This window comes from Achroia grisella, unplaced genomic scaffold (genome assembly GCF_030625045.1).
Source record: "Achroia grisella isolate CSIRO2021 unplaced genomic scaffold, CSIRO_AGI_Agris_v1 utg1086, whole genome shotgun sequence".
Lineage (NCBI taxonomy): Eukaryota > Metazoa > Arthropoda > Insecta > Lepidoptera > Pyralidae > Achroia > Achroia grisella.
The window spans coordinates 1,450,329-1,474,460 of NW_026712572.1; the positions used below are offsets into that span (position 1 = coordinate 1,450,329).

The 24,132-nt window shown below is 34.1% G+C and overlaps 3 protein-coding genes across 3 annotated transcripts in view; all 3 read left to right on the forward strand.

Moving 5' to 3' along the window:
- The first annotated feature begins 377 nt into the window (after window positions 1–377).
- LOC131843637 (uncharacterized) lies at window positions 378–4,630 on the forward strand. Its single transcript, XM_059192313.1, has 2 exons — window positions 378–885; window positions 3,857–4,630. Exons 1-2 carry the CDS (start codon window positions 567–569, stop codon window positions 4,078–4,080), a joined length of 543 nt encoding a protein of 180 aa, XP_059048296.1. The 5' UTR covers window positions 378–566; the 3' UTR covers window positions 4,081–4,630.
- Window positions 4,631–7,482: 2,852 nt separating this feature from the next.
- On the forward strand, window positions 7,483–10,524 carry LOC131842911 (uncharacterized). Its single transcript, XM_059191487.1, has 3 exons — window positions 7,483–7,919; window positions 8,806–8,901; window positions 10,442–10,524. The coding sequence occupies exons 1-3, from the start codon at window positions 7,622–7,624 to the stop codon at window positions 10,522–10,524; spliced, it is 477 nt and encodes a 158-aa protein (XP_059047470.1). The 5' UTR covers window positions 7,483–7,621.
- A 4,131-nt stretch (window positions 10,525–14,655) lies between these two features.
- The window catches only part of LOC131843577 (transcription termination factor 2), a 29,108-nt gene continuing 19,631 nt past the window's right edge, over window positions 14,656–24,132 (forward strand). Inside the window, exons 1-5 of the mRNA XM_059192252.1 lie at window positions 14,656–14,909; window positions 15,204–15,302; window positions 16,200–16,717; window positions 17,626–18,054; window positions 20,969–21,181. Of these exons, the coding sequence (XP_059048235.1) occupies window positions 14,738–14,909; window positions 15,204–15,302; window positions 16,200–16,717; window positions 17,626–18,054; window positions 20,969–21,181 (1,431 nt within the window). The 5' untranslated portion in view covers window positions 14,656–14,737. The remainder of the gene's footprint in view (window positions 14,910–15,203; window positions 15,303–16,199; window positions 16,718–17,625; window positions 18,055–20,968; window positions 21,182–24,132) is intronic.

Consider the following 24,132-nt stretch of genomic DNA (forward strand, 5'->3'; position numbering starts at 1 on the left):
TAATGACGAACAAGTAAACAAGATGCTGAATCGGTTCATTCATTATTTATTATAATAATTATTGAACATAATATACACCAAAGTAGCTCTCGCTGTCGGTCCGTCCCTATGTATGATTAAATCTTTGCGTAGTTTACGCAACATATTTTGATGCGGTTTTTTTAATATATAAGAATGATTCTAGAGGAAGGTTTATATGTATAATACATGTACACCACACCCCACCCGGGCGAAGCCGCGTCGAGTAACTAGTTATTTAATATTTCTGTACTCAAACAATATGCGAGAACGTTATCGTTGGCAATAAACGATATATCGACAGTCATTCCAATATTTCGACCACAGACAACCAGATGTCGCTACAGTGCGTCGAATTTCATGTCATTCCAAGATGTATACCTACAAAGGAGAATTATAGAACCGTCCGTGTTAGCGCTGTAAATAAATACCTACCATCTGTTATTTGCATAATCGAATTACCTACATAAATACGTGATTGAAATATAAGAAAAAGTTTGTTATAAAATTAGTGCCAACAAAATAGAATCTATTCTTATCTAGGTACAATGGCAAACAATAATTGCGCAGACTCGGATAGTGACCACGACTACGACACATGTAGTGTGAGTAGATCTAACTCGTGCTCATTGCCATTCGATCCCACGTCGATAGAGAACCTCATTTTAAAGATCGCTGACAAGTTCGATTTCCGCGTGGTACTAAATGATGGACGGGCTAGAGGTGCACTGGTGGTGACTACGGGGCTGGCCCTGGCCGGTGCACTCCTCGGGCATCACTATGGTGGAAAACTAGGAGAGGGCGGAAGAAAATGGGGTGGCATCGCTGGTGGCGTGGTTGGTGGAGCTTGCGGCGCTGGTCTTGCAGGTAAATACACATTGTAATTATAATAAACCTTATTAATATAGTGAATCTTGCATCAAAAGCTTCGCAATATTAGTAAAATAAAATTTTGCATTATATTATGCAAAATTACAACTTGTATTTGTATTTTCATATTCATCCATGTTTGTGAGGAGAAATAAATAAATAAATATTATAATTATATAATTAAATAACCTTCATAGTATTTGGAATGAGCAAGGAAATAGCTGCAGATCACTTTTTGCAAAGACTGCCTCAGTAGGTAGGTATCCTATTTATGTAGGTACTTACAATGTGTTTGATTTTTTGTTTAGTCATATTATGATACTAGCGGTGCCCGCGTCTTCGCCCCGAGTAAAATTTATAGCCTATGTATATTACTGTAAAGTTTTATCAAAATCCGTTTAGTAGTTTTTGCGTGAAAGAGTAACAAACGTCCATACTTACAAACTTTCGCGTTTACAGTATTATTAATATTGTAAACGCTTTTTTTATATATATACTCGATAGGTCTGTCAGCCTATTCTCAATAGGCTGTTATCTATTTGTTATACCCCTTAGTGATGAGAGTGTACCCACCAAAATATTTTTTTATTATTTATTTAATGATGTGATACAAATATTGGGTGTAAGTAACACCCAAACTTTCACCTTTCTATTTCTTAATAACGATATTAATTTTTATGACAAAACAACTTTTGTGGTGTGACCTACTATTTAATAAAATAGTTTTATTTGACTTGCCTTGTTTGTTGCAAGTACAGTACTAGTTAAACTAAAAAAAAATTATTTTTTTTAATGCCAATCTTTAATGCTAAAAATTTAGAGATGTTTTACGAAAGTTTTTAATTTTTGTTTTAATTTATTGTTGTACTAGGGGTGCGGTGTATTCCGCAGTGGCGGTAGAATGCTAACGCGACCTCAGGCAATGGTGCTCGTAGGTACACCGTGTGTTTTTTAATGGGTAGCAGGGGCGGATATACCTAAGGGCTTTTTGGGCTGCAGCCCAGGGCCCCGAGGATACGAAGGGCCCCCAGTCCCCACTGAAACGATATTTGAAATATAAAAAAATATCTAGATTGTTAAAAAACCTATCATAAAGTTGCCAACCCTGAGATCAATGAACCCATGCAAGTGCGCGTCTATCGAAAGGAACGGGGAATTTCTGGTCGCTTGTTTTTGGTCCGAGTATTTTTTTAGTTGAGTAATATAATTAGGTAGGCCCCTAAGTAGATTTAGCCCAGGGCCCCACAAATTCACGATTCGCCCCTGGTGGGTAGGAATCCCACACACCCCCTCAACACCCCTCCGCTGGATGGACTGTCTTTTAAAGATTTTGTGCGCAATATTGATTGATTGAACTGAAATTTAGTACACATCAATAGTTGTGATGACAATATTATGTGAATATAGTGTTGAATATTTAATTAAAACTACATTTACCTACCTATGACGTAGGTTGCTTTATAAGCTGTGCAGTTGTAGGATACGCTTTAAGAATCAAATTACAGGATAAGTGGCATTACATCTTAGTCTTCTGAAATGGAAACGGATGTGGTCACAAGCACACATCATTACGTGATACCGTACTTGTTGCTATTGTGGCGAATTTACTATTATCGCGCGGCAACACCGTTGCATAGTTACGACAGAACAATAAAATAACAAGCCTGTCATTCGAGCCCGAATCCTCTTGTAAATATTCTTCTTATGCACATTTATAATTTGTAAATACTTAATCAATATAAATATGTACATAGCCACCACTGGACTCATCATTTCACCTCCTCCTTTCCTGCTGCTGCTTGTACCAAAAGAACACTCAATACATAAATAATAGCGGCCCCATAATGGCTGATAGACTGTTATATAGGCGGCGGTTAACACTTACCACCAGGCGGGAAGAGGGTTGTTAGTGATGTGAATAACCCTTATTGCTAGCAATATACCATGTCAGGTTGACCGCCACGCGGTTCTCCCTGGAAACCATTGTGATAAATACCTGGTGAATTTGTCAGGATGGGCTGACTGACTTCATGCTCATCATCATCCACTGTGCCCCGCCAGCGTAAACTGTTATCGCAGGCGGAAGCATTATTCCATTATCATATATTAAAAAGAAAAAAAGGCACCACCAGGCTATCCCTTAACTTGTTTGCCATTCCAATAATCAAATAAAAAAATATATAATATATTCAGGGTCTCTGTAAGATTAAGATGGCTGCCGTCAAAAAATGGCGGATGTACCTAGACGATGAGGTGGCTTTTCTACTGGCTTATTTTATAATATGTATAAAGTTTCGTGACAGGTACTAAGTTTATCAGAGTCTAAAAGGTATTTAGGGGGTTTTTGTGAATGATAATTGTGCACGAGTCTGTGATAACGGGGCATGAGTGTGTGATATATGTATTATAATTGATAGAATAGATAAATAATTTTATTATAACTTTACATTTTTAAGTTTAAGTGTGTGAATACAAAACACCAATTAGCACTAATTCAATTAAATAATCAAATAGAAAAAATATTGAATATATAGCCAACTGGTTAAACAATTAATAAGAGGAAATCAGTCCTAGTGATTAGAGCAGATCAGTCCCTACAAGCAGCATCCGTTCACGAGTATGACGGATGCGCCAGCCATCACTGCGCTCGACCATATTTTAGGGAGCCCAATGACCCGCCCCACCACGCCGCCACAAGTCTGGACATTTTAGTGAGCATGACTACTCAAAACACTAGACCACGTCAAAGCTACTTACTTGATAGGTTGATAGATGAACTCAGTGGCGAATTCAACGGGATTGATTTGAATTTCGATTGAAAATTGAATGACCGTTGATGTCAATCTGACAATTTAACATCGGTAGCATTATTTCCCACTATACACAATTATCTACACCCTCTTACTAGTTTAGTTAAAATATCTACACATACATAGATTTATCTACATCATTATTTTATTTGTTTCAGCTGTGTCCATGAGAGATATATGGAAGGATATCAAGTTTAAACTATCCGAGCTTTTCGATATTGTCTATGACTATTTAGCTGGACTTGGCATAGACGATTATAAGAGAGCCGCAATGTTCCTGACTAAGAATGGTAGTGTTGCAGACCTAGCTATGATTATATTAAAAACGACATCCAGTATCCTTGGTCAGAAAATATTGTCTAGTTTGCCTGCCGCTAACTGATCGCAAAAACGGGGTATATTCCGCCCGTGTTAGTAATAAAAAAATGTTAATAATTATGTACAATGCATAGGTATATTATAAAAGTGTTTACGTGATCAATTTTATTAACTTTGCCTGACATTTTAAGTATAATAATAAATTATGACATTAAATATTATGTTATAACAAAAATTCTAATATTGTATTGACTTATAGTATCAATATTTAAAATGAACATTCCAGTTGACAGAACCTATATTATTATATTACTACATTATATAATATAAATAATTATCTCCTTATTATCTCGATGCTTTCGCTTTATAAATAACGGGACTTTTCGATTGTTCGTTATCTAGTTTGTACTTATCTGTGTTTTATTATTGCCAATAGTATTTATAATTATTTAGATTAATATTAGTTTGTCACATTTAGTTAAGTACCTATTATGTTATGGATAAATTTTGTATTTTTTTAATGCTCTGTAGTTCTTCAACGTGTTATAAAATTGTTCAATTTATTATATGATTTGTATTTATTTTATTAAATTTATGACAAAATTATGCAGTAGTTTGAATTCGCACTTTCATTTTATTATAATTTGAAATTGTTAGGTCTTCTCATTGCTACTAAATCGCCTATTCATACATGCTGTTATAATTATTATCTCGAACGGATAATAAGAGGTATTATTTTTTATTTACTGAACTTCAATACACATAAATAAAGTGTATATATGGCGGACTTAGCCCCTACCAGTCGACCATGAGTGCTGAAAAGATGTTTGGCTGTGCACTAATATAAATGAGAAGAGAGACATGTCTTAGAAAAATGTAAAGAAAAATAAATAACAGAAAAATAATATACAGGAACTTCAATATACGAATAAATTATATAATAATTGTCGATTGGTATCAAATATGACAGGGAGCCCTCTGCTTACCCTGGACTCAAAATTTAGTGAGTGAGGGTTATTGTTGTTTCCTATACTAGAGTCATTCAGAAATATAAATTGAGACACAAAGTCTTTTTATGTCAGCCCCTCCGATCGATCCCCCGTCCAATTCAAACGGGGATCGAAATTACGACAGCCTGAGCAGAGGTTCGAAACCCTAACGGTGCCCTCGGACTAAAGACGTATTCGTCAGGCGGGAGTTGGCCTTCAGCCGCTCCATAAGTCTTTCCGCGGGTTTGATGTGCCATCTGCACTCGCCTCCATCGTCCGGTGGAGCTGTAAAGGCTTGCTGCGACCAACAGCATTAGAATAGTCCGAATTTTTTTTTATGTCTCAGATTTCCACGAACAAAATTAATTTCATATCGTCTAAAGAATCGTCAACCCATTGTAGTTTCATTAAATATAAGTATATTAATTGTCTTTGTAATGTAAGTTATAGAGCTTTATGACTTACGTTATTATATTACAAATATTGCATTGTTATCTTTACAGAGATCACTTTCAGTCTCCATTTTAATACTTATAATCTATACAAATAATATAAATAAAATTGGAGTGTCTGTTTGTAATATTCTAATAACCGTTTTTTACTGCATGCATATGAATATAAATACGGTACATACACCAAAATAACATTTTTTACAACTTTTTCTGTCTGTCTGTTTGTTCCGGCTAATCTCTGAAATTTTGACGGGACTTTTTTTGGCACGCAGCTGATGTAATAATATAAAATAAAAATAAATTCAGTAACTGTTATCAATGCTTAAATTATATATATATATATATGTACATATATAATGATCATAATAGAATGATGCATCTTATAAATTAAGCCTTAAGTCAAGTCCGTTACCTCATCTTGGTAAATGGCAATTTACCATGATAATAATATTATCTAAATATTATAATTTATATAATTGAATTGTTTATTTAATGTTGTTAATTAATGTCAATTATTTGTTGTTAAATTTAATAATATAAATATAACCTTTTGATGTTGTTCCGTTGCCCTAAGTCCATATAAAAAAAAATCAAAATCCTTATCGGATTCCTACGTCATAACATCTACCTGCATGCCAAATTTCAGCCCGATCCGTCCAGCGGTTTGGACTGTGCGTTGATGGATCACTACGTCAGTCACCTTTGAGTTATATATATTTAGTTTATGTAGAGATTAACATGGAATTATTCTAGAGAGGTATTTTAAGGTTTTATTATGCAAAAGCGCATATAACATCCAGAAGCATAGCGTGCCTTGGCGGGGCCCCGTATAAAAAATTGTTTGAGGGCCCTTACGAAGGGTTTCTCACAAAAGAAAAAAAGTTGCATAAAATTAAAAGAAATATTTACTTATTCATAACAATTTCCTATCTGTCAATTTTTAAAAAAAAATTACAAACAATTCAAATTAAATATACACTCTCCTTGCCTTTTTTTCGGTTCAAACTGATTTATTAAATAATTTGTAGCTGTTGATGACTTTAGTTTTTCTAAAGTTTCTGCATTTATGGACAAGGTCGTTGAAGTAAATGACTTAAACGGGGATATCCTGCAGCCCGCGATAACCGATGTAGGGTGTTGCCAAATTTTGAATGCTCGCTTTACGCGGGGAAAAAAGACATTGCTTTTTTTTTTTTGTCATTTATGAAATAAAAAAAATATTTGGGAAGTTAATTTTTGCTTACGCAGGTTGGGGACCTCCGTGTCCCCGTATATTGATACAGCAGATACGGCGATAGTTACGCCCCTGGTGTTTCAGGAGTCCATAGGCTACAGCAATGTCAGATGGACCTTATACGTGATTGCCACACTGTGGTATATAAATATTAATTCGTTGCCGCCTTTATGACGTTGTGGTAATTTGTATAATATAGGTCCTTATCTGTAAAATATGCACTTGTATCTAGGACAGGGATTCCCAAACTGGGTTCCGCAGAAACTAGGGGTTCCATAGAATAGTCATGGTTCCGCCAAAATGATTTATTATTACCTATTAAATAATGCCACGGTCACAAATATTATTTCGAAATTGAGCAAGGTACACCTTGCTGGAAGGATTCTGGTACACCTATATGTAATTTTATGTAAAAGTTTGGTTGCCAAAGACAACAAGATATATTCATACAATTGAACTACCTAATACCACAGATAATTACATACCTATACATTTCTTTTTTCACAATAAAACTTTAACTTAACAATAATGTGTTTAACTTATATTGCACATTTCTTAAAAAATGTTCTTATATAAATTTCAGTGTTGTTTTATAATGTAAACATTTGATATGGGTTCCATAATATAAAAGGTATTAGGTTGGTGGTCCTTTATCTTTAAAGTTTAGGAACCCCTGATCTAGAATGGACTGTACCGTCTCGAGTCATTATACAGATAATAATTAAATAGATTATATACAATATTATCTACATTAAGTAGATATTATATCGTTTTATCGACAAAAACGGACGACAACATAGGAATTTTACAAATTATATTTTATTATTAAACAACCTCTCTTTTTTAATTATTCACGACAATCTTAAAGGTCGCGAGGACAAGCAAGTGGTCCTTCGAGACAACTTACAACAGACACGAAGACAAGCAAAGATGACGACAATACCTGCTACTGCTGACCAGGGTGAACACGACCGACAGTCCGCCCACGGTAGTCGCAAGACCTCACCTACACCGTCCGCTCGGTCCGACTCCAATGTGTCAACATCGAGTGTGGATAAACTACTAGCAAAATACAACAACAAAAAATACATAAAAACTGAAATAAAGAGCTTAATACAGAAAATGCTAATTGAAGAGAGAAGATTACAGGCGCTGGGAGACGAAGACAACCGTATCACCCCCAGCAGATATCAGTCCCGCGAATCGCAACACCTGCCTACAACTGCAGGTATGTACGACTGTATGCTTCAGACAATGCGAACTGCCGTCAATATTAATTATCAGACACAGCCTGTCATGCAAACCATACCACAACACATTCCGCAATCGCTACATCACTTTACAAGTAAACTAGAAAATGTCTAAACTCATAGCCAGACAGACATGCCTAAAAGAGTTGCCTACGTATAGCGGCGACCCAGAAGATTGGGATTTGTTCTATAGTCAGTACAATTCCACAACACGCCTAGGTGATTATAGCGACGATGAAAATATTGCGAGATTGTCACGCTGTTTAAAGGGTCGTGCACGTGCCCTGTTAGTGAGTGCAAGAAACCTAAAATTTATTATTGACACATTAAAATTACGATTTGGTCGACCAGAATTAATCATAGTAGTCATCATGCTAAATAAAATAAGAGCCATGCACGATATACGTCACGATGAAGTCAGTCACTTAACAGAATATACGATTGCGATATAAAATATTTTGTTTAGATATTTTCCGTAGTTTTAATAAACAAAATTGGAGTGTCTGTTTGTAATATTGAAATAACCAGCTTTTACTACATGCATATGAATATAAATTTTTGTCTGTCTATTTGTTCCTGATTTTGACGAGTTTTTTTAGCCGGTAGCTGATAACGTAAATAGCAAATAAAGTAATAAGGAGTAACTTAGGCTACTTTTATTTTAGAATTAATCTTTTATATTGGAAAAATAAAGTTGAATTCCACGCGGAGTTAGTTCTGAATAAATTAGATTATTATTTTTGCAATTGACAGTCCTACAGTCCCATAGTTACTAAATCCATTAAAATTTTCTTTTTTCCCTTTTATTTGTATTCATGATACTTTTTGATTATGTTTCAGTTTTCTTTTTTTTGTGTGTTTTAGCGGAGTCTGAGGACGACAGCATCCATCAGGATGTGGGCAAGCGTATGTTCAGTACAAGTAATGCAGTAGAAACCTACATTATATCTAGTGATGACGGTAACTTTTTAATTTTCACTGTAAAAGACCTAAAGCTCATTATAAATAAAAGCAAAGCCAAATACAGTAGAATCCCGATTATTCGAACATCCGATTATCCGGACTCGTTCGTCTCCGCTCTAATTAACAATCGATTTGAACAATAACGAGAGAGATGAAGAAGTGACTGAAACTGGGGTTATATGTCAAGTACCATCTCACGCAGAAGTTTTTGAAGCTTTAGATGTTGCTTTTAAGTGGTTTGAGAGACAGGACGAATTGGATCCCATACAGTTGTTACAAATGAAGCACATCAGGGACTTGGCCGCAATGCCCGCAATAAAAAGATGTGATTAATTACGTCAAAGATCAATAACAAGTTATCTACAACCAAAATTTTAAATTATATAGGTATGTGATACACCTTGGTTGAGATTGGAAGCAAAACTATTTAATAATCATCGCAATTATATAAGTAGCGTCACATAAATCAAATTACAAATAATAATCGAACTATCCATAGTACAATACAAGAGTTACTTACATACCAAATAGATTCATAAATTGAATTTTATACTTTTATACACTATTTTGATACACTCACAGTTGCATACACATACTAAGCCCACTATACAGATTTACTTAAGGCATTTTGATATTACTTCAGGTAATTTATCTGGTTCATCTGCTTGGTCCCAGGATGGTCTGCGTTAATAGGCAGTGCACTCTTTACTACCCCGAGCTAAGATCTGATCGGCGTGGCACCTATGTATTTCACCATTCTCTATTCTCACCCTATATGTACTTGGACCCTCTATATCCACAATGGTAGCTCTGAACTATTTTTGCCCTGATTCATATACACGGATTAATACTGCCTGATTCTTTTTAAAGATTATATTTGGGGCCCGATTTGATTCTGGGCATCATCTGGTACACAACTCGGATGTAAATTAGAAATAGCAGTTCTGTATCGACGACCATTTACAATTTCTTGCTGGTGTCCTATTTGTGCTATTTGGTACAGTGCGTAAATGATACAATGTTTTCCTTCTCTGACCAAGTTATATTAGAATTGGCATATGTCAACTTCTTAAGTTTATTTTTAAATGTCTATATAGCACATTCAATATGTACATTCGTGGCAGGATGATATAGAGGTGAGTATTTATGCTTAATCCCATTCCTCTCCAGAAAAGAGCTAAATTCATCTGAGGTAAAAGCCCTGCCATTATTAGATACCAAAGCTCTGGTAATCCTTGTGCTGCGAAAATATTCCTTAGCACACTTATAATTGTTTCACTGCTCATTGATGGAACAATCTCTGCTTCAAACCACTTGCTATAACTATCCACCAATACAAGAAATGTTTTTCATGATGATGTCAGTTGAAGTTGCATTCCACGCGGAGCTAGTTCTGAATAAATTAGATTATTATTTTTGCAATCGACAGTCCTACAGTCCCATAGTTACTAAATCCATTAATATTTTCTTTTTTCCCTTTTATTAGTATTCATGATACTTTTTGATTATATTTCAGTTTTCTTTTTTTGTGTTTTAGCGGAGTCTGAGGACGACATCATCCATCAGGAAGTGGGCAAGCGTATGTTCAGTATAAGCACAGATAACATAATATTAGTATAAGTAATGCAGTAGAATCCTACATTATATCTAGTGATGACGGTAACTTTTAATTTTCACTGTAAAAGACCTAAAGCTCATTGTAAATAAAAGCAAAGCCAAATGCAGTAGAATTCCGATTACTGGTATCTTGAATAGCTGGATGCTTTTCAAGTGTTTGTATTCAAATTCAAATTCAAATTCAAAAATCATTTATTCATGTAGGACATTTTAGCCGCTTATGAACGTCAAATTTTTACATTATAATTTTATTTTTTTCCCTACCGTATCGGTATATGAATGAGAAGAACTGGCAAGATGAATTACTTTTTTTTTAAAGCCAGTTTATTTACAATGTGACATGAAATGAAACATAACATTAAATGAAAATTCAGTGCATGAACAACTATTGCCATGCACACTCGTCATTCAAGTAATCGTTTAGTGAGTAATAGGCTTTGCTCAGTAAATATGATTTAACTTAGTTCAATATTTGTATATTGAACTAGCTGACCCCGCGGACTCCGTTCCGCCTCAAAATTAAATATGTCAAAGGTTTTTCAAAGTTTAGTTATGCAACAAATTTCTGACCCCATTTGACAGGTATCAGCAGTTTGTATGGGAGAATAAAATTGCTGTTTTTACTAATTTACATGCAATTTCTTCCTATTTTGTCACCGTTTAAACCTGCTCTGGACTTCCATGAATATTTCAAGACTAAAATTAGCCAAATCGGTTCAGCCGTTCTCGAGTTTTAGCGAGACTAACGAACAGCAATTTATTTTTATATATATAGATAATTGCAAACGTAGCAGCAAATGTCACTTACGAAAAGTCTAAACCAAATCTCACACTATATACTAGCTAATGCACAATATCACACACTTTAAATAGTTCACAATATTTATACCATCTACGAATTTTTCATTTTATAATTAACGACAGTCAACAACTATTGCTAGGCAACACTTACGATAGGTGTCACACCGCAATATAGTCTTTGATACATCACAAAGGTACTAACACGATTATCCGAACATCTGATTATCCGGACTCGTTCGTCTCGGCTCTAATTACCAAAAAGTGGATCTTTCGGTGGGTATTTCTAACTTGCTAAATTTGACTAATTTAATGTACACACTCTGACACAACTCTCTAAATGTGTCGATCCATATCATGCCACAAAACATATTACCTAGCATAGGATTTGGTCTAAACCACCCCAGCATGCGGGCAATGTAATAAATCCAAAACTTTACTCTGTAGTGCTTTGGGTATAATGACTCTGTTGGCTCTATACAGATATATAAACATCCCTTACTAATTGAAAGAGCTTCTTTACGAGACCAAAATAGCTGCAAATCTGGATCTGGATATGAACGGGGCTAGCCATGAAGCATATGAAACATAATCTTCTGTAAAATTGGATCTTACTTAGTTTCTCCAGATATTCGTGTCACGTCAAGGTCCCACCCCTCTGGCTGCTCATCCAGCAAAAGCACTTAATCACAGATCTTCATCTTTTTGTGCAGATGTATTTGGCATTGTCCATCTATTATGTCTGTCTGGTCTATATTTAATATTATAATTATAACAACCCAGTTTTAGTGATCACCTTAACAATCTTGATGATATTTGATCAGGAATGTGTTTTAAAGGATTGAAAAGACCAACAAGCGGCTTATGGTTTGTAATAATATCAAATTCACGGCCAGCCAGATACTCATGAAATGTTGTGATACCAAATATTAGCAAGGGCCTCCTTATCAATTTGTCCATAGCGCCGCTCATGTGGCTGAAGAGTTTGAGAAGCCATCATAATTGGTCGCTCTGACCCATCATCCATTACATGAACCATCACAGCTTCTAGACCATAATTAGAGGAGTCACAGTTTAACAGCAATGTCCTGTTTAATTCAAATCCAACTAATGTCAAATCCGATGATAGAAGCTTTTAGTTTTGTCAAAGGCTACTTGTTCTACAACATCCCTATCCAGGATGGTTTTGAGTTCAATAGCCGGTACAGTGGTTCCAGATTAATTGCCTGACAAGGCAAGAATTTTTCCTAAAAATTGTACAGGCTCAAAAATGCCCTTAATCATTCCTTATTCTGGGGCGCAGGTTTCTCTTTTATCTCCTTAACCTTTATTGGAGGTGGATATAGTCCTTCGCCATCAATCCTAGAAAGGTTATGCTGTCTGATGCAAAGGCACAATCCCATACAATCCAGTTAACTTAATACATTCATTGTGTTCCTCCATATTTTTCTCACAGACAGCAATGTCATCGAGCAAACATGCTACTCCTTAAATGTTAGCAAGTACTGTTGACATTAAACGCTGGAAAATTGCTGGTGCTGCACTCACGTCAAATGCCAAACGGTTCATCCTCATTTATCCCATTTGGGTATTTAGTGTTAATAGATTAGCTGTCACTTTATCCATTTTCACCTGTGTATATGCTTGCTTTAGATCAAGTTTACTAAATACCCGTCCTCCACTTAACTTTGCAAAATCTTCGGCTGATGTGGTCTGTATTTATAGTAGTATTAACTGTGGTACGGTAATCCCCGCATATGCGTAAGCTGCCATCCTCTTTTTTAACAACTCTAATAGGTGTGGCCCATTTTGAATACTTCACTGGTGTCAAAACGCCATCATTAATCATCTGTATCAAAGAAGATTCCACCTGCTGCTTGAGTGGAAATGGCATTGGTCGAGCTTTGAAATATTTCAGTGGCATCTCAGGCCATATATGCAAAGAAACTTCTGTGCTAGTATGTTCTCCTAAATCATTTTGAATTAAACATGGAAATTTATTTCTGGAGGATGTTCATCTGTCTATCAGAGCCAGTATTACTCTGTACTTAATCATATTATCCAAAATGTTACTCTGTATCAAAAACGACATTATTGTTTGAAAATAAGAATAAACATTAAAGAAATAAACAAACATTTTGTTTAGATATTTTTCGTAGTTTTAATACAATTATTTTAATAATTAAAATCGGAGTGTCTGTTTGTAATATTGAAATAACCGTTTCTGACTAAATATTATTTTTTACAATTTTTGTCTGTCTGTATGTTTGTTCCGGCTAATCTCTGAAATGGCTGGACCGATTTTGACGGGTTTTTTTTAGCCGGTAGCTGATAAGGTAAATAGCAAATAAAGTAATAAGGAGTAACTTTTATTTTAGAAATAATATTTTATTTTGGAAAAATAAACTTGTATTCCACGCGGAGCTAGTTCTAAATAATTAGACAATTATTTTTGCAATTGACAGTCATACAGTCCCATAGTTACTAAATCCTTTAAAATTTTCTTTTTTCCCTTTTATTTATATTTTTTGATACTTTTTAATTGTTTCAGTTTTCTTTGCGTGTTTTAGCGGAGTCTGACGACGACAGCATCCATCAGGATGTGAGCAAGCGTATGTTCAGTACAAGTAATGCAGTAGAAACCTACATTATATCTAGTGATGGTAACTTTTTATTTTCACTGTAAAAGACCTAAAGCTCATTGTAAATAAAAGCAAAGCCAAATACAGTAAAATACCGACTCTCGATATCCGGACTCGACGATTAAAACAATAACGAGAGAGATGAAGAAGTGACTGAAACTGGAGTTTTATGTCAAGTACCATCTCATGCAGAAGTTTTTGAAGCTTTAGATGTTGTTTTTAAGTGGTTTGAAAGACAGAACGAATTGGTATTGGTTTCCAATACTGGAGGTGGGAATGTTGTGGCTTCTTTGACAGGACTGCTTGCTGGCTGCTTATAAGACGCAACATTAGAAAGATAACATAGAACAGACAAAACAATTGACTAGACACGAATACGACAGATGCAAAGACGGACTTTCACAAATTATATTTTATTATTAAAAACAAGCTCTCTTTTTTCATTATCGACGACAATCTTAACAGTCACGCCGTCAAGCAAACCATTTAATATTCAATAATTTGGGTTTTATATACCACAGAGTTTACAATTTTTTATACCTTACGGTTTTCTGTTTAGGTCTATCTGTAAATTAATTTAATCTGTGGTGCATCCGAATTTACAATCTGTCAGAGCCATTATTACTCTGTACTTAACTCTATTGTTCAAAATGTTACTCTGTATCAAAAACGACATTTTTGTTTGAAAATAAGAATGAGTACATTATTAAAGAAATAAACAAACATTTTGTTTAAATATTTTTCGTAGTTTTAATTCAAATATATATGCAATTACAATGGATAACTCCTTTTTGGAGTATCGTGATAGAACTGGAATGATTAGTGATTCCGATACGGAAGTTATAGACAGTAGTTTAATAGTAAATGATTCCTTCGCAACTAAAACGAAGCGTGCTTTTGTAAATCATACGGTTTATGTAGCCGAATCTGAAGAATCTAAAACTGATGGTACGTATTTCGCTTAATATTTAATTGCAGTTTTTAATAATAATAATACATATGAGGTATTCAAATAATAGTATTTGTCTGTGTTCGAATTGATATTGTACTTATAAATTTAATTCTGAATAAATTAGATGATTCTTTTTGCTGTCTGTAAGACTACAGTTCTACAGTTCCATTATACACTATAATATATAATATATATATATATAAAATCTATAATATACAATATAATATATTGTATTCATGATACTTTTTGATTATGTTTCAGTTGTCTTAATGTTTTTTTGTGTGTTTTAGCGGAGTCTGATGACGACAGCATACATCAGGAAGTGGGCAAGCGTATGTTGAAAACAAGTATGGCAGCAGAAACCCACATTATATCTAGCAGTGATGATGGTAACTTCTCATTTTTACTATAAAAGATCTAGCGTTAATTGTAAATAAAAGCAAATCCATATATAGGAAAAATGTTATTATAAAAATATATACATGTGATAATAATGTTTTTGTAGAAAAAACTTAAAATTCATAGCACTTTCAATATTATATATATGCACTAGGAATGAGTTTGTAGCGGTTTCTATGTTGTTAATTGCATCCCTCTTACTTGTTATTGTGAAATTATTTATTTTAAATAACATCTATTCAAAAGAGCAACACATGTTTCTTGCTCATTCTTCTTGTGATAAGTCTGCATTCCGAATGAGTGGCAGGTTAAAGATAACTATTCAAAAGTGCTTGTATTGAGTTTATATGAATAAAGATTATGTCTATTTCTATACCTTGAAAGAAATGTCTGTTTCTAAAATATTTGTTATAGCTAGCTCCCCCCGGCTTTGCACTGTATACACATATATACCTTTCTTTTGAATCACTTTGTCTATTACTAAAAACTAGATTTAAATGTGTTGCAAAGTTTAAAAGATCTAAGAGAACAGACAGTAGAAGTGACTTCATTTCATACTATGTACAGATACTAATTTTATAAAAAAGAAACATGAGATTTTTTGTAACTTTAGTTTGTAATGAATAAATAAAAAAATATATGACCAATTTAAAAAAATATAAAATTATATATATCGTTTACCTATAAGAAGCAGTGTGATATGTGAGGAACATACTGCATTGAACTACACAGGCAGTGCTGCTATGTAATATGGAATAAATATTGTATACAATAGTACTATGTAGGTCTTATTTTATTTTGGAAATTATAATTAATTATCAGAAAGTATTCATCAGCTTTCAAAATTTCTAAGTATACAGGACTAAATATGTAATTAATATTGGCAGAAGTAACTTCACCTGAACACCCACAACAGCCTTTATCGACAAGATCAAAATCAACTGATACTCCAGATTCATTTATTGTGAAAAAGAGCAAAAAACGTATGGTGCTTATGGATTCTGATACTGAGAATTCTATTATTATAGAACATAATAGAAATAAGAAATTGACATGCTTGAAAGACACTCCTCTGAAGATTGAAAGTGGTAAAACCATAGTAAGTCATGATATCAGTTATAATGACATTGATAATAGCACAGAAAATGATGATTATGAGAATGAGAATAGAAAAGTCACCACAGTGGATGATCAGTGTGATATTAATAAAAAAGACAAATCTCAGGATGATGATGATGATATTTCTGATGATGACATTGATGATGGAAATGTCCAAACAGATGATGATGGACCAGATGAAGATCAAATGGTGATGTCACGAGTCACTCGGATGAGTATAATGGGTGTGATACCGAAAGATAATGATCATGATAGTGATTATTCAGATTTTATTCTGTCTGATGAGGCAAGTATTCATGAATATTCTAATAACGACGACCTCGGTGGCCTAGTGGTTTCGCACACTGCCTTACTACCGGTCTGAGTGTTTTCTATGTATGTTATGTATGTATTCACGAAAAAAAATATATCTATGTATTTGTATCAGTTATCCAGTACCCATAGCAAAAGCTTTAGCTAGCATAACTTGGGACCTGATGGCGCTGTGTGAATTGTCCTGAGATTATTATATTATATTATAATGATCTCGGTGATATAGCAATTTAGCGCAACACCTTGATTCCCGATTATTATTTCTGAGATCTGATTCAATACCAGCACAGTATCAACTTTTGTATTCATTAATGTATATTTTCTTATTGGCCTGTGTGGTTTTGTATGTGTATTATCATTGAATTAAAAAAAAGGTGTCCGTAATAAAAGCATTGCATGCCATAATTTTAATTCAAATTGTATGTAAATTTGTTTGTTATGGCCATCGCTAACGATATACTGATGGGGCACAAGGAATAAACAACACAAGTAAAGTGGGTGATAGCGTGGCCATTTACTCAAGTCTGTAGGGCTATATATTGAAGATATCAACAGCAAATAATAATAAATCAGGCATATTCACACAGCACCCTTTCGCTCCATGTTAAGAATTTTAGCATGATGACTGACAGAAATACATACAAAACGCCCAGACCGATACAAATAATTATACTCATCAATACAATATTTGCATAGTGCCCTCAGGCATTGGATGTTAAGTGGTGGCAAGACCACCAGGGTGTATGATGGTACGTATTGGTATGTGATCCTCTATAGAAACCTAGAGAATATCACATAGAGGTTGACCTGATACACTGCATTATTACCAGCCACCTATTTTTCTTTAAATTATATTTTAAAAATGTACTATATTTTTTATAGAGTCATCAGACTAACAGGGGAAGTTCCACAGGTAGTCTGACAGAATTGCCCAGCGTCGCCGACGCATTAGTCCAAACACCGGCGAAGTGTGACAACAATGATAACACATCCAGAATAACCTGTTCCCCCTTCTCCAGTCCTCTAAACAATATGACTAACGATCTGAACAGATCTGCAACTGAAAATGTATCTATACCGTCAATAAATAAAGATTTAAATTGTAAATCTGAGAAGTTTAGCCAAATTGAATATAGTGATTCAGAAATAATTGACACGGACAAAGCTGATGTCCTTAAAAAGAAGGTGTTAAATAATTTAAATACTGACAACATGAAGACTGAACACAAAGAAAATTTTATAGACGACGACGTTGCAATAATTGACAGCAATCCAGAGATCATAGCCTTGAGCAGCGATGAAGACGATGAGGTTTGTAATTAATCATTTTAATTTAAATTAGATTTATTCCATACAACCTTTCATATCTCTTTTCAATCCCTTACGACCCTTTTTTTGCATTAAAAAGTAGCATGTCCTTTCTCAGGGTCTAAACTATATGTGTACCTAATTTCATTTAAATCGGTTCAGTAGTATTGGCCTGATAGCGAGACAGACAGACGGAGTTACTTTTGCATTGATAATACTAGTAAGGATTACGCTATCCATCAAAATAAGACTGTAAACCAAATGCTGGACATTCCATTACTATAATAATATTATGTTAATTTATATTTACATATGTAGGTAGTTCAGGTTAATCATATATACATTTTTATCACATTTATTAATCATATTAGGGGGTAGATAGAACAAAAAATATCTGAACGCAATGATTGAGCGTCATAATTTGTTTAGTGCAAAGAACGTTTTTATTTCATGTGACTTGTGTGTTTATGATAATTTAATTTATTAAAAATATAAAAAAAAGTAGTAGGTATTTTATATTTGAATGTTTATGATCAAAGTTTAATACTTTCAAGATGCCACGGGGCGTGAAAGTTGAAAACGTGAGTAAACTTTTGATGCTGGTACTTTGTCAATTATACATATATATAAAATTCTCGTGTCACAATGTTATTTATATTCATATTCCTCAGAAATGGCTTGACCTATTTTATAACATTTAATTGTACTAAAAATGTTAATTACCTTATTAATTAGTTATCCGCATCTTTGTAGCATATCTGTTAACCTGATGCATAAGCTATATTATTGTAAAATTCATCAAAATCCGTTCAATTGTTTATGTGTAAAAGTGTAACAAATGCTGTCTGTAAAGTGTAAAAATGGAGGGATGCTCCATCCGTATCCACAAACTTTCGTGTTTGTATTCGTGTTGTTTTGAAAGTATCTATTTTAGAAACATTTTATTCGAAATAAACGAGAGATTTTGGTAGTGTTAGTAGTGTGTGTGGGAAGTCCCCTAGTCGCGGACACCTAAGGTTTTTTATAAATAAAACAAAAAATATTGTAAGGAATGTTTCTGTATTTATGACTAATAATACACAACAAAGTTAGGAATCAAATTAAATAGAAAAAAAACACAACCTCAGCTTAAAAATAATCAATCAAACTTGGATAATAAAAAATGTAATTTATAAAAGTTGTACCTAGTACCGGACATTTCAAAATAGCCTGCATCGATCACATATGTAGCCATCTACACACTCTGGAATGTCTGTACATGCTTCATGCACCCTCCCACGACAGGATGAGCACTGGTTCCAGTCTTCGTCAGTGACTTCTAAACAAATTACGCAATTGTTGTGTTTGTGTTAGATGTAGTTCTACTTTATTTCCATTTTTTCCATTAGACTTAACGTTTTTCGCTTGTTTTCCCTTGTCTACGCTCTTTCTTTTGGTATGCTTTCCTTTTTCATGAGCGGCATACATCTGTTAGTTAAATCTTTAACGTGGTCCATCAATTGTAAGTAGCTTTGACGTAGTCTAGTGTTTTGAGTAGTCATGCTCACTAAAATGTCCAGACTTGTGGCGACGTGGTGGGCCGGGTCATTGGGCTCCCTAAAATATGGGCGAGCGCAGTGATGGCTGGCTCATCCGTCATACTCGTGAACGGGGGCTGCGTGTAGGGACTGGTCTGCTCTAATCACTATGACTGATTTCCTCTTATTAATTGTTTAACCAGTATATAGTCAATAATTTTTCTATTTGAGTATTTAATTGAATTAGTGCTAATTGGTGGTTTGTATTCACACACTTAAACTTAAAAATGTAAAGTAATAATAAAATTATTTAAAAGAGCAACACGCAAGTTTCTTGTTCGTTCTTCTTGTGATGAGATGAGTGATTGTGATTCCGAACGAGCGGTAGATTAAAAAATGTAATGACTATACAAAAGTGCTTCAATGTAAGTTTATTTGAATAAATGATTTTCTATTCTATTCTATTCTAATACTTGTTCATACTTTGCTGAGAAGGTGGTAGTGAACCTACCCAACTTTTGTTTCATCGTTTCTTCTCCTCGATTTAGCGCCATTATTTTATCATGTAGGCACTCTACAAGATATAATAAAGGTGTTAAATTTCAGGAATATTGTATCCCATTTCAGCTTGTCTTACACTCAGTTTTTTTGACATAACCTTAACAATAGCAGTTTGTAAGCTCAGTGGCTCCCACGATCCTTTCTTTCTCTTCTCTTCAATTTCCTTTCTCTTTGTTCTTCTATTCTCTAAAAGAAAAATAAATAACGTAAATTCTCACAAGAAATATCGAATATGTTTACTGTCCGGTGCTAAGGGACAGACAATTTCGTACGTTGTGTGGTACCTACCAAAATTGTTTGAAAAATCTGATAATATTCTACCAGTTTATGAATAACAATCAAGTACTACTTTTATTTTTGAATACCACTTAAATGTAAATGCATAAATATACCAGAATTACTTACATCGATATTTAGGTGACGCTGTAATTTCTCGCCAAAAACACCGATAAATCGTTCCTGTTGTGGCCTTGTACATCATTGGAGAGCAGCGGCTCGTGATGCTGTAGCGGTGTGCCCCCCGCGCCCCTTTCACTTGTACTTTGAATCGAACAGGGTATACTTTCTTAAATAATAGGAGTGTCCGGCACTATGTGCCGTCCGGCGGGACTTCCTCCTAATGTATTTCTATTGATTTTATTTATTAAATTAATGTGTTTTATATCCATGATTAAAACAAAAATATTAGCATTTCCGCATTCCTTCTCTATATAAAGATGACGTGTGCGAAATTTCATACTCATCCTCGCAATTTTCATAAAATGGGATCAGATTCTTGCTTCACGTAGTGCCTATAATATTATGTATATAAAATAACTCCTACATTATAAATATTTCAGGTAAAGACGGAGAAGTCGCCTAAAAAGTCCATAAAAGCAGAGAAATCGCCTAAAAAATCGGTGAATCAAGAGAGCAAGACTAAGGACAATGGTATAAAACAGTATTTGGTCCCACCAAGTTATCCCAACCAGGTGGTGTACGTAAAGAAACATATACGAGAGAACGAGCTCAGCAAACTCAATGGATTGAAGGAGGACCTACAGAATATAAGGGTATGAAACGATATATGATGATGTTAAGCTTAAGTTAACACCTGTCTGTTTGTAATTTGTAATTCCAATAATTGTAAATTGTAAGGGGAGGGAACTCATACCTAAAATACAATTTTCTACTTAGTTTAGGTATCAGGGAACAATTTAAATTGTAAATGTTGGATGCAAAGTAAAAAATATTTTTATTATCAAAGAAAATAAAAAATGTAAAAAGCCTGGAAGTTTATATCCGGGAATGAAGAGCAACTCGCGTTTCTTACTCGTTCTTCTTGCGATGCGTTTGCGTTCCGTATGAGTGGTTGAATAAAAAATTATGACTATTCAAAAGTGCTTTGGGTTTATTTTAATAAAGAGTATTTCTATTTTTATATTATAAACTAGAGGGTGCGTGTGTGCGCGGGCCTCAAGAGGCCCGCGAGGCGTTGTCGTTGTTTTTTTTGTGAAGACGGTTTTCTTTTCGTTGTTAGAGTTGTCTGTTTTGATACGATTAGGTGACTTCCTATTGTAACAGTGAATTTCTGTTTCACGTGTACCATATATACCTGTGGCGAAACTTTGTATTGTAATGGTCACAATACAAAACCAAACCTAACCTACCTTTCTGTATACTATATTAGTCTGGGGTCAAAGTTTTTAATGTAGAGATCATAATACGAAACCTAACCTAACCTACCTCTTTGTTTACTATATTATTCTGAGGCCATAATTTCTACTGTAAAGAATCGCAATACCAAACCTAACCTAACCTACCTTTCTGTATACTATATCAATTTCGGTTCACAGTTTCTGATGTAGAGATCATAATACGAAACCTAACCTAACCCACGTTTCTGTGTACCTTATTGATTTGTGGCCAATTTCCATATTCTCCTGTCTATAGATAATCATCTTACTTTTCAGTATACTAATAGTCTGAAGCAATAATTACTACTGAGTAGCAATACAAAATCTAACCTAACCTACCTCTCTGTATACCTTATATATCTTTGACCATAATTTGGGTTGCGTGTGGGTCGTTTTAGCTGATTTTTTTATGGTGAATGTTTTCTTTTCGATCTTGGTTGGCAGAAACATGTTTTGATATGAAACTATACCACAAATGTCAATTCCTATTGTAAGAGTGAAAAAACGAAACCTAACTCACTGTTTATATACCGTATTGACTTATGGCGCCACTTTGTATTGTAATAGTCCCAGTACAAAACCTAACCTACATTTCTTTACAATATATTAGTCTGTGATCATAGTTTATAATGTAGAGAACAGAATACGAAATCTAACCTAATTCACTTCTGCATACCGTATTGATCTGTGGCTATAATTTCTATTATAATTGGCCATTATATTACTACCTAACCGAATACGAAATACAAAATCATATCGAACCCTACTTTCTATATACTAATTAGTATGGGGTCGCTATTTCTAATGTAGAGGTCATATAACTGAACCTTACCTAACCAACTTTTATACCTTATAGAATAGATCTGTGACCAAAATTTCTAGTGTAAAGGACATATAATTTTTTAGAATAGTCACCAAAGCAGGAATAAATTCCAAGATAGTCTCCTTAGCTGGTAATAAACCGTGGATATCATACAATGAAAGAAATGTATGGACAAAACTTATTCTCATTATTTACAATCTGAAAATTTTACACATTTTGCAATCTTCAAATTACAAAATCCAAAGACACAAATTATTCAGAACAGCATTCCTGAAAATAATTTCGACATCGAAAATGTTCAATATTTGTGTGAGTTTTTATGTCACAATCCAAAACTAATTTGATATTTGTGGTCACCTATACTAAGGTATAGGCGAAAAATTGACGTCTTCGGCCGCAGTATTGAATTTTTATTTTTTTTTATTTTGGCTTAGCTACCAGGGTGGCAAAAACATTTCGTCCATACATTGTCAACTCCTTCTAATAGTTTAGTATAACCGATGTAACAACTTACATCGGTTTTCATAATAATATTTTCCAAATAATTTTGATAAAAGCCTTAGGGTTATTATTTATCGTAGGTAAAGGACCTATGATAAATAATAACCACTCATCACTCTTTTAATTAAAATATCATAAATATTAAAATCGGGGAAAGTTTTTAGCGCTGGCAATACTGAGATTCAATGCCATCCCATAAAAGCGGACTCGCTGCATGGTTACTATGTACCAAAATAAAAAAATCTTCCAAATTTTGTTCAATTTAACCTCGGCGGCCATCTTGGATTTTTCCATTTTGATACTTCTGACATATATATTACATTACGACAGATATATTTCGTCCACATATTGTACAGAGACATGGTCCTTTTAGTGGGTCCTTAGTAAATATTACTTTCTACGAAAATCTATGCCTGGTGTTGCCCCCTAATTTTACAAAAAATTGCATAAAACTATTAAGATGAGATTTATAATAGATACCCATCACTTTTATTTAAAAAAAAAATGTCGAAAAAAATTTCCCACATTTTGGGTTTGCTAAATTACCCGAAAATCGGGGAAAATTTGTAGCCTATATAATTCTTCTTATCTTTGCTCCATAGAAGTCAACATGCTGTAAGGAATAAAATAGTACCCCAAAAATGAGATTTAAAACGTCCCTAAACTTGTCATCGGGAATAAAGTACCCTAACTCGGCCGCCATCTTGAATGATTCCTTTTTAAATAGTTTTAACATATACACCTTGGTGAGAAACATTTCGTCCATACATTGTACAGAGCCAAGGTAACTCCTTCTAGTTGTTCCTAAGTACTGTTTACAATGGAAATCGATGTATGGTGTTGCCAGCTCATTTTGACAAAAACCGCCTAAGACCCCTTGGGGATTATTTTTGACAGATCGTCATCAATGTTTGGTCTAAAATGATGAAACAAAAAATCCCACGTTTTTTTACTTCTCTCCGATATTACCCTAAAATCGGGGAAAATTTTTAGACCAGGTAGT

Excerpts from the sequence above, each read along its gene's own strand:
- LOC131843637 (XM_059192313.1), top strand. The coding sequence starts at position 567 with ATGGCAAACAATAATTGCGCAGACTCGGATAGTGACCACGACTACGAC. Across the intron at positions 886-3,856 it reads TTGCGGCGCTGGTCTTGCAG|CTGTGTCCATGAGAGATATA; the intron begins GTAAATACACAT and ends TATTTGTTTCAG.
- LOC131842911 (XM_059191487.1), top strand. The coding sequence starts at position 7,622 with ATGACGACAATACCTGCTACTGCTGACCAGGGTGAACACGACCGACAG. Across the intron at positions 7,920-8,805 it reads ACACCTGCCTACAACTGCAG|CGGAGTCTGAGGACGACAGC; the intron begins GTATGTACGACT and ends TGTGTGTTTTAG. Across the intron at positions 8,902-10,441 it reads CATTATATCTAGTGATGACG|CGGAGTCTGAGGACGACATC; the intron begins GTAACTTTTTAA and ends TTTGTGTTTTAG.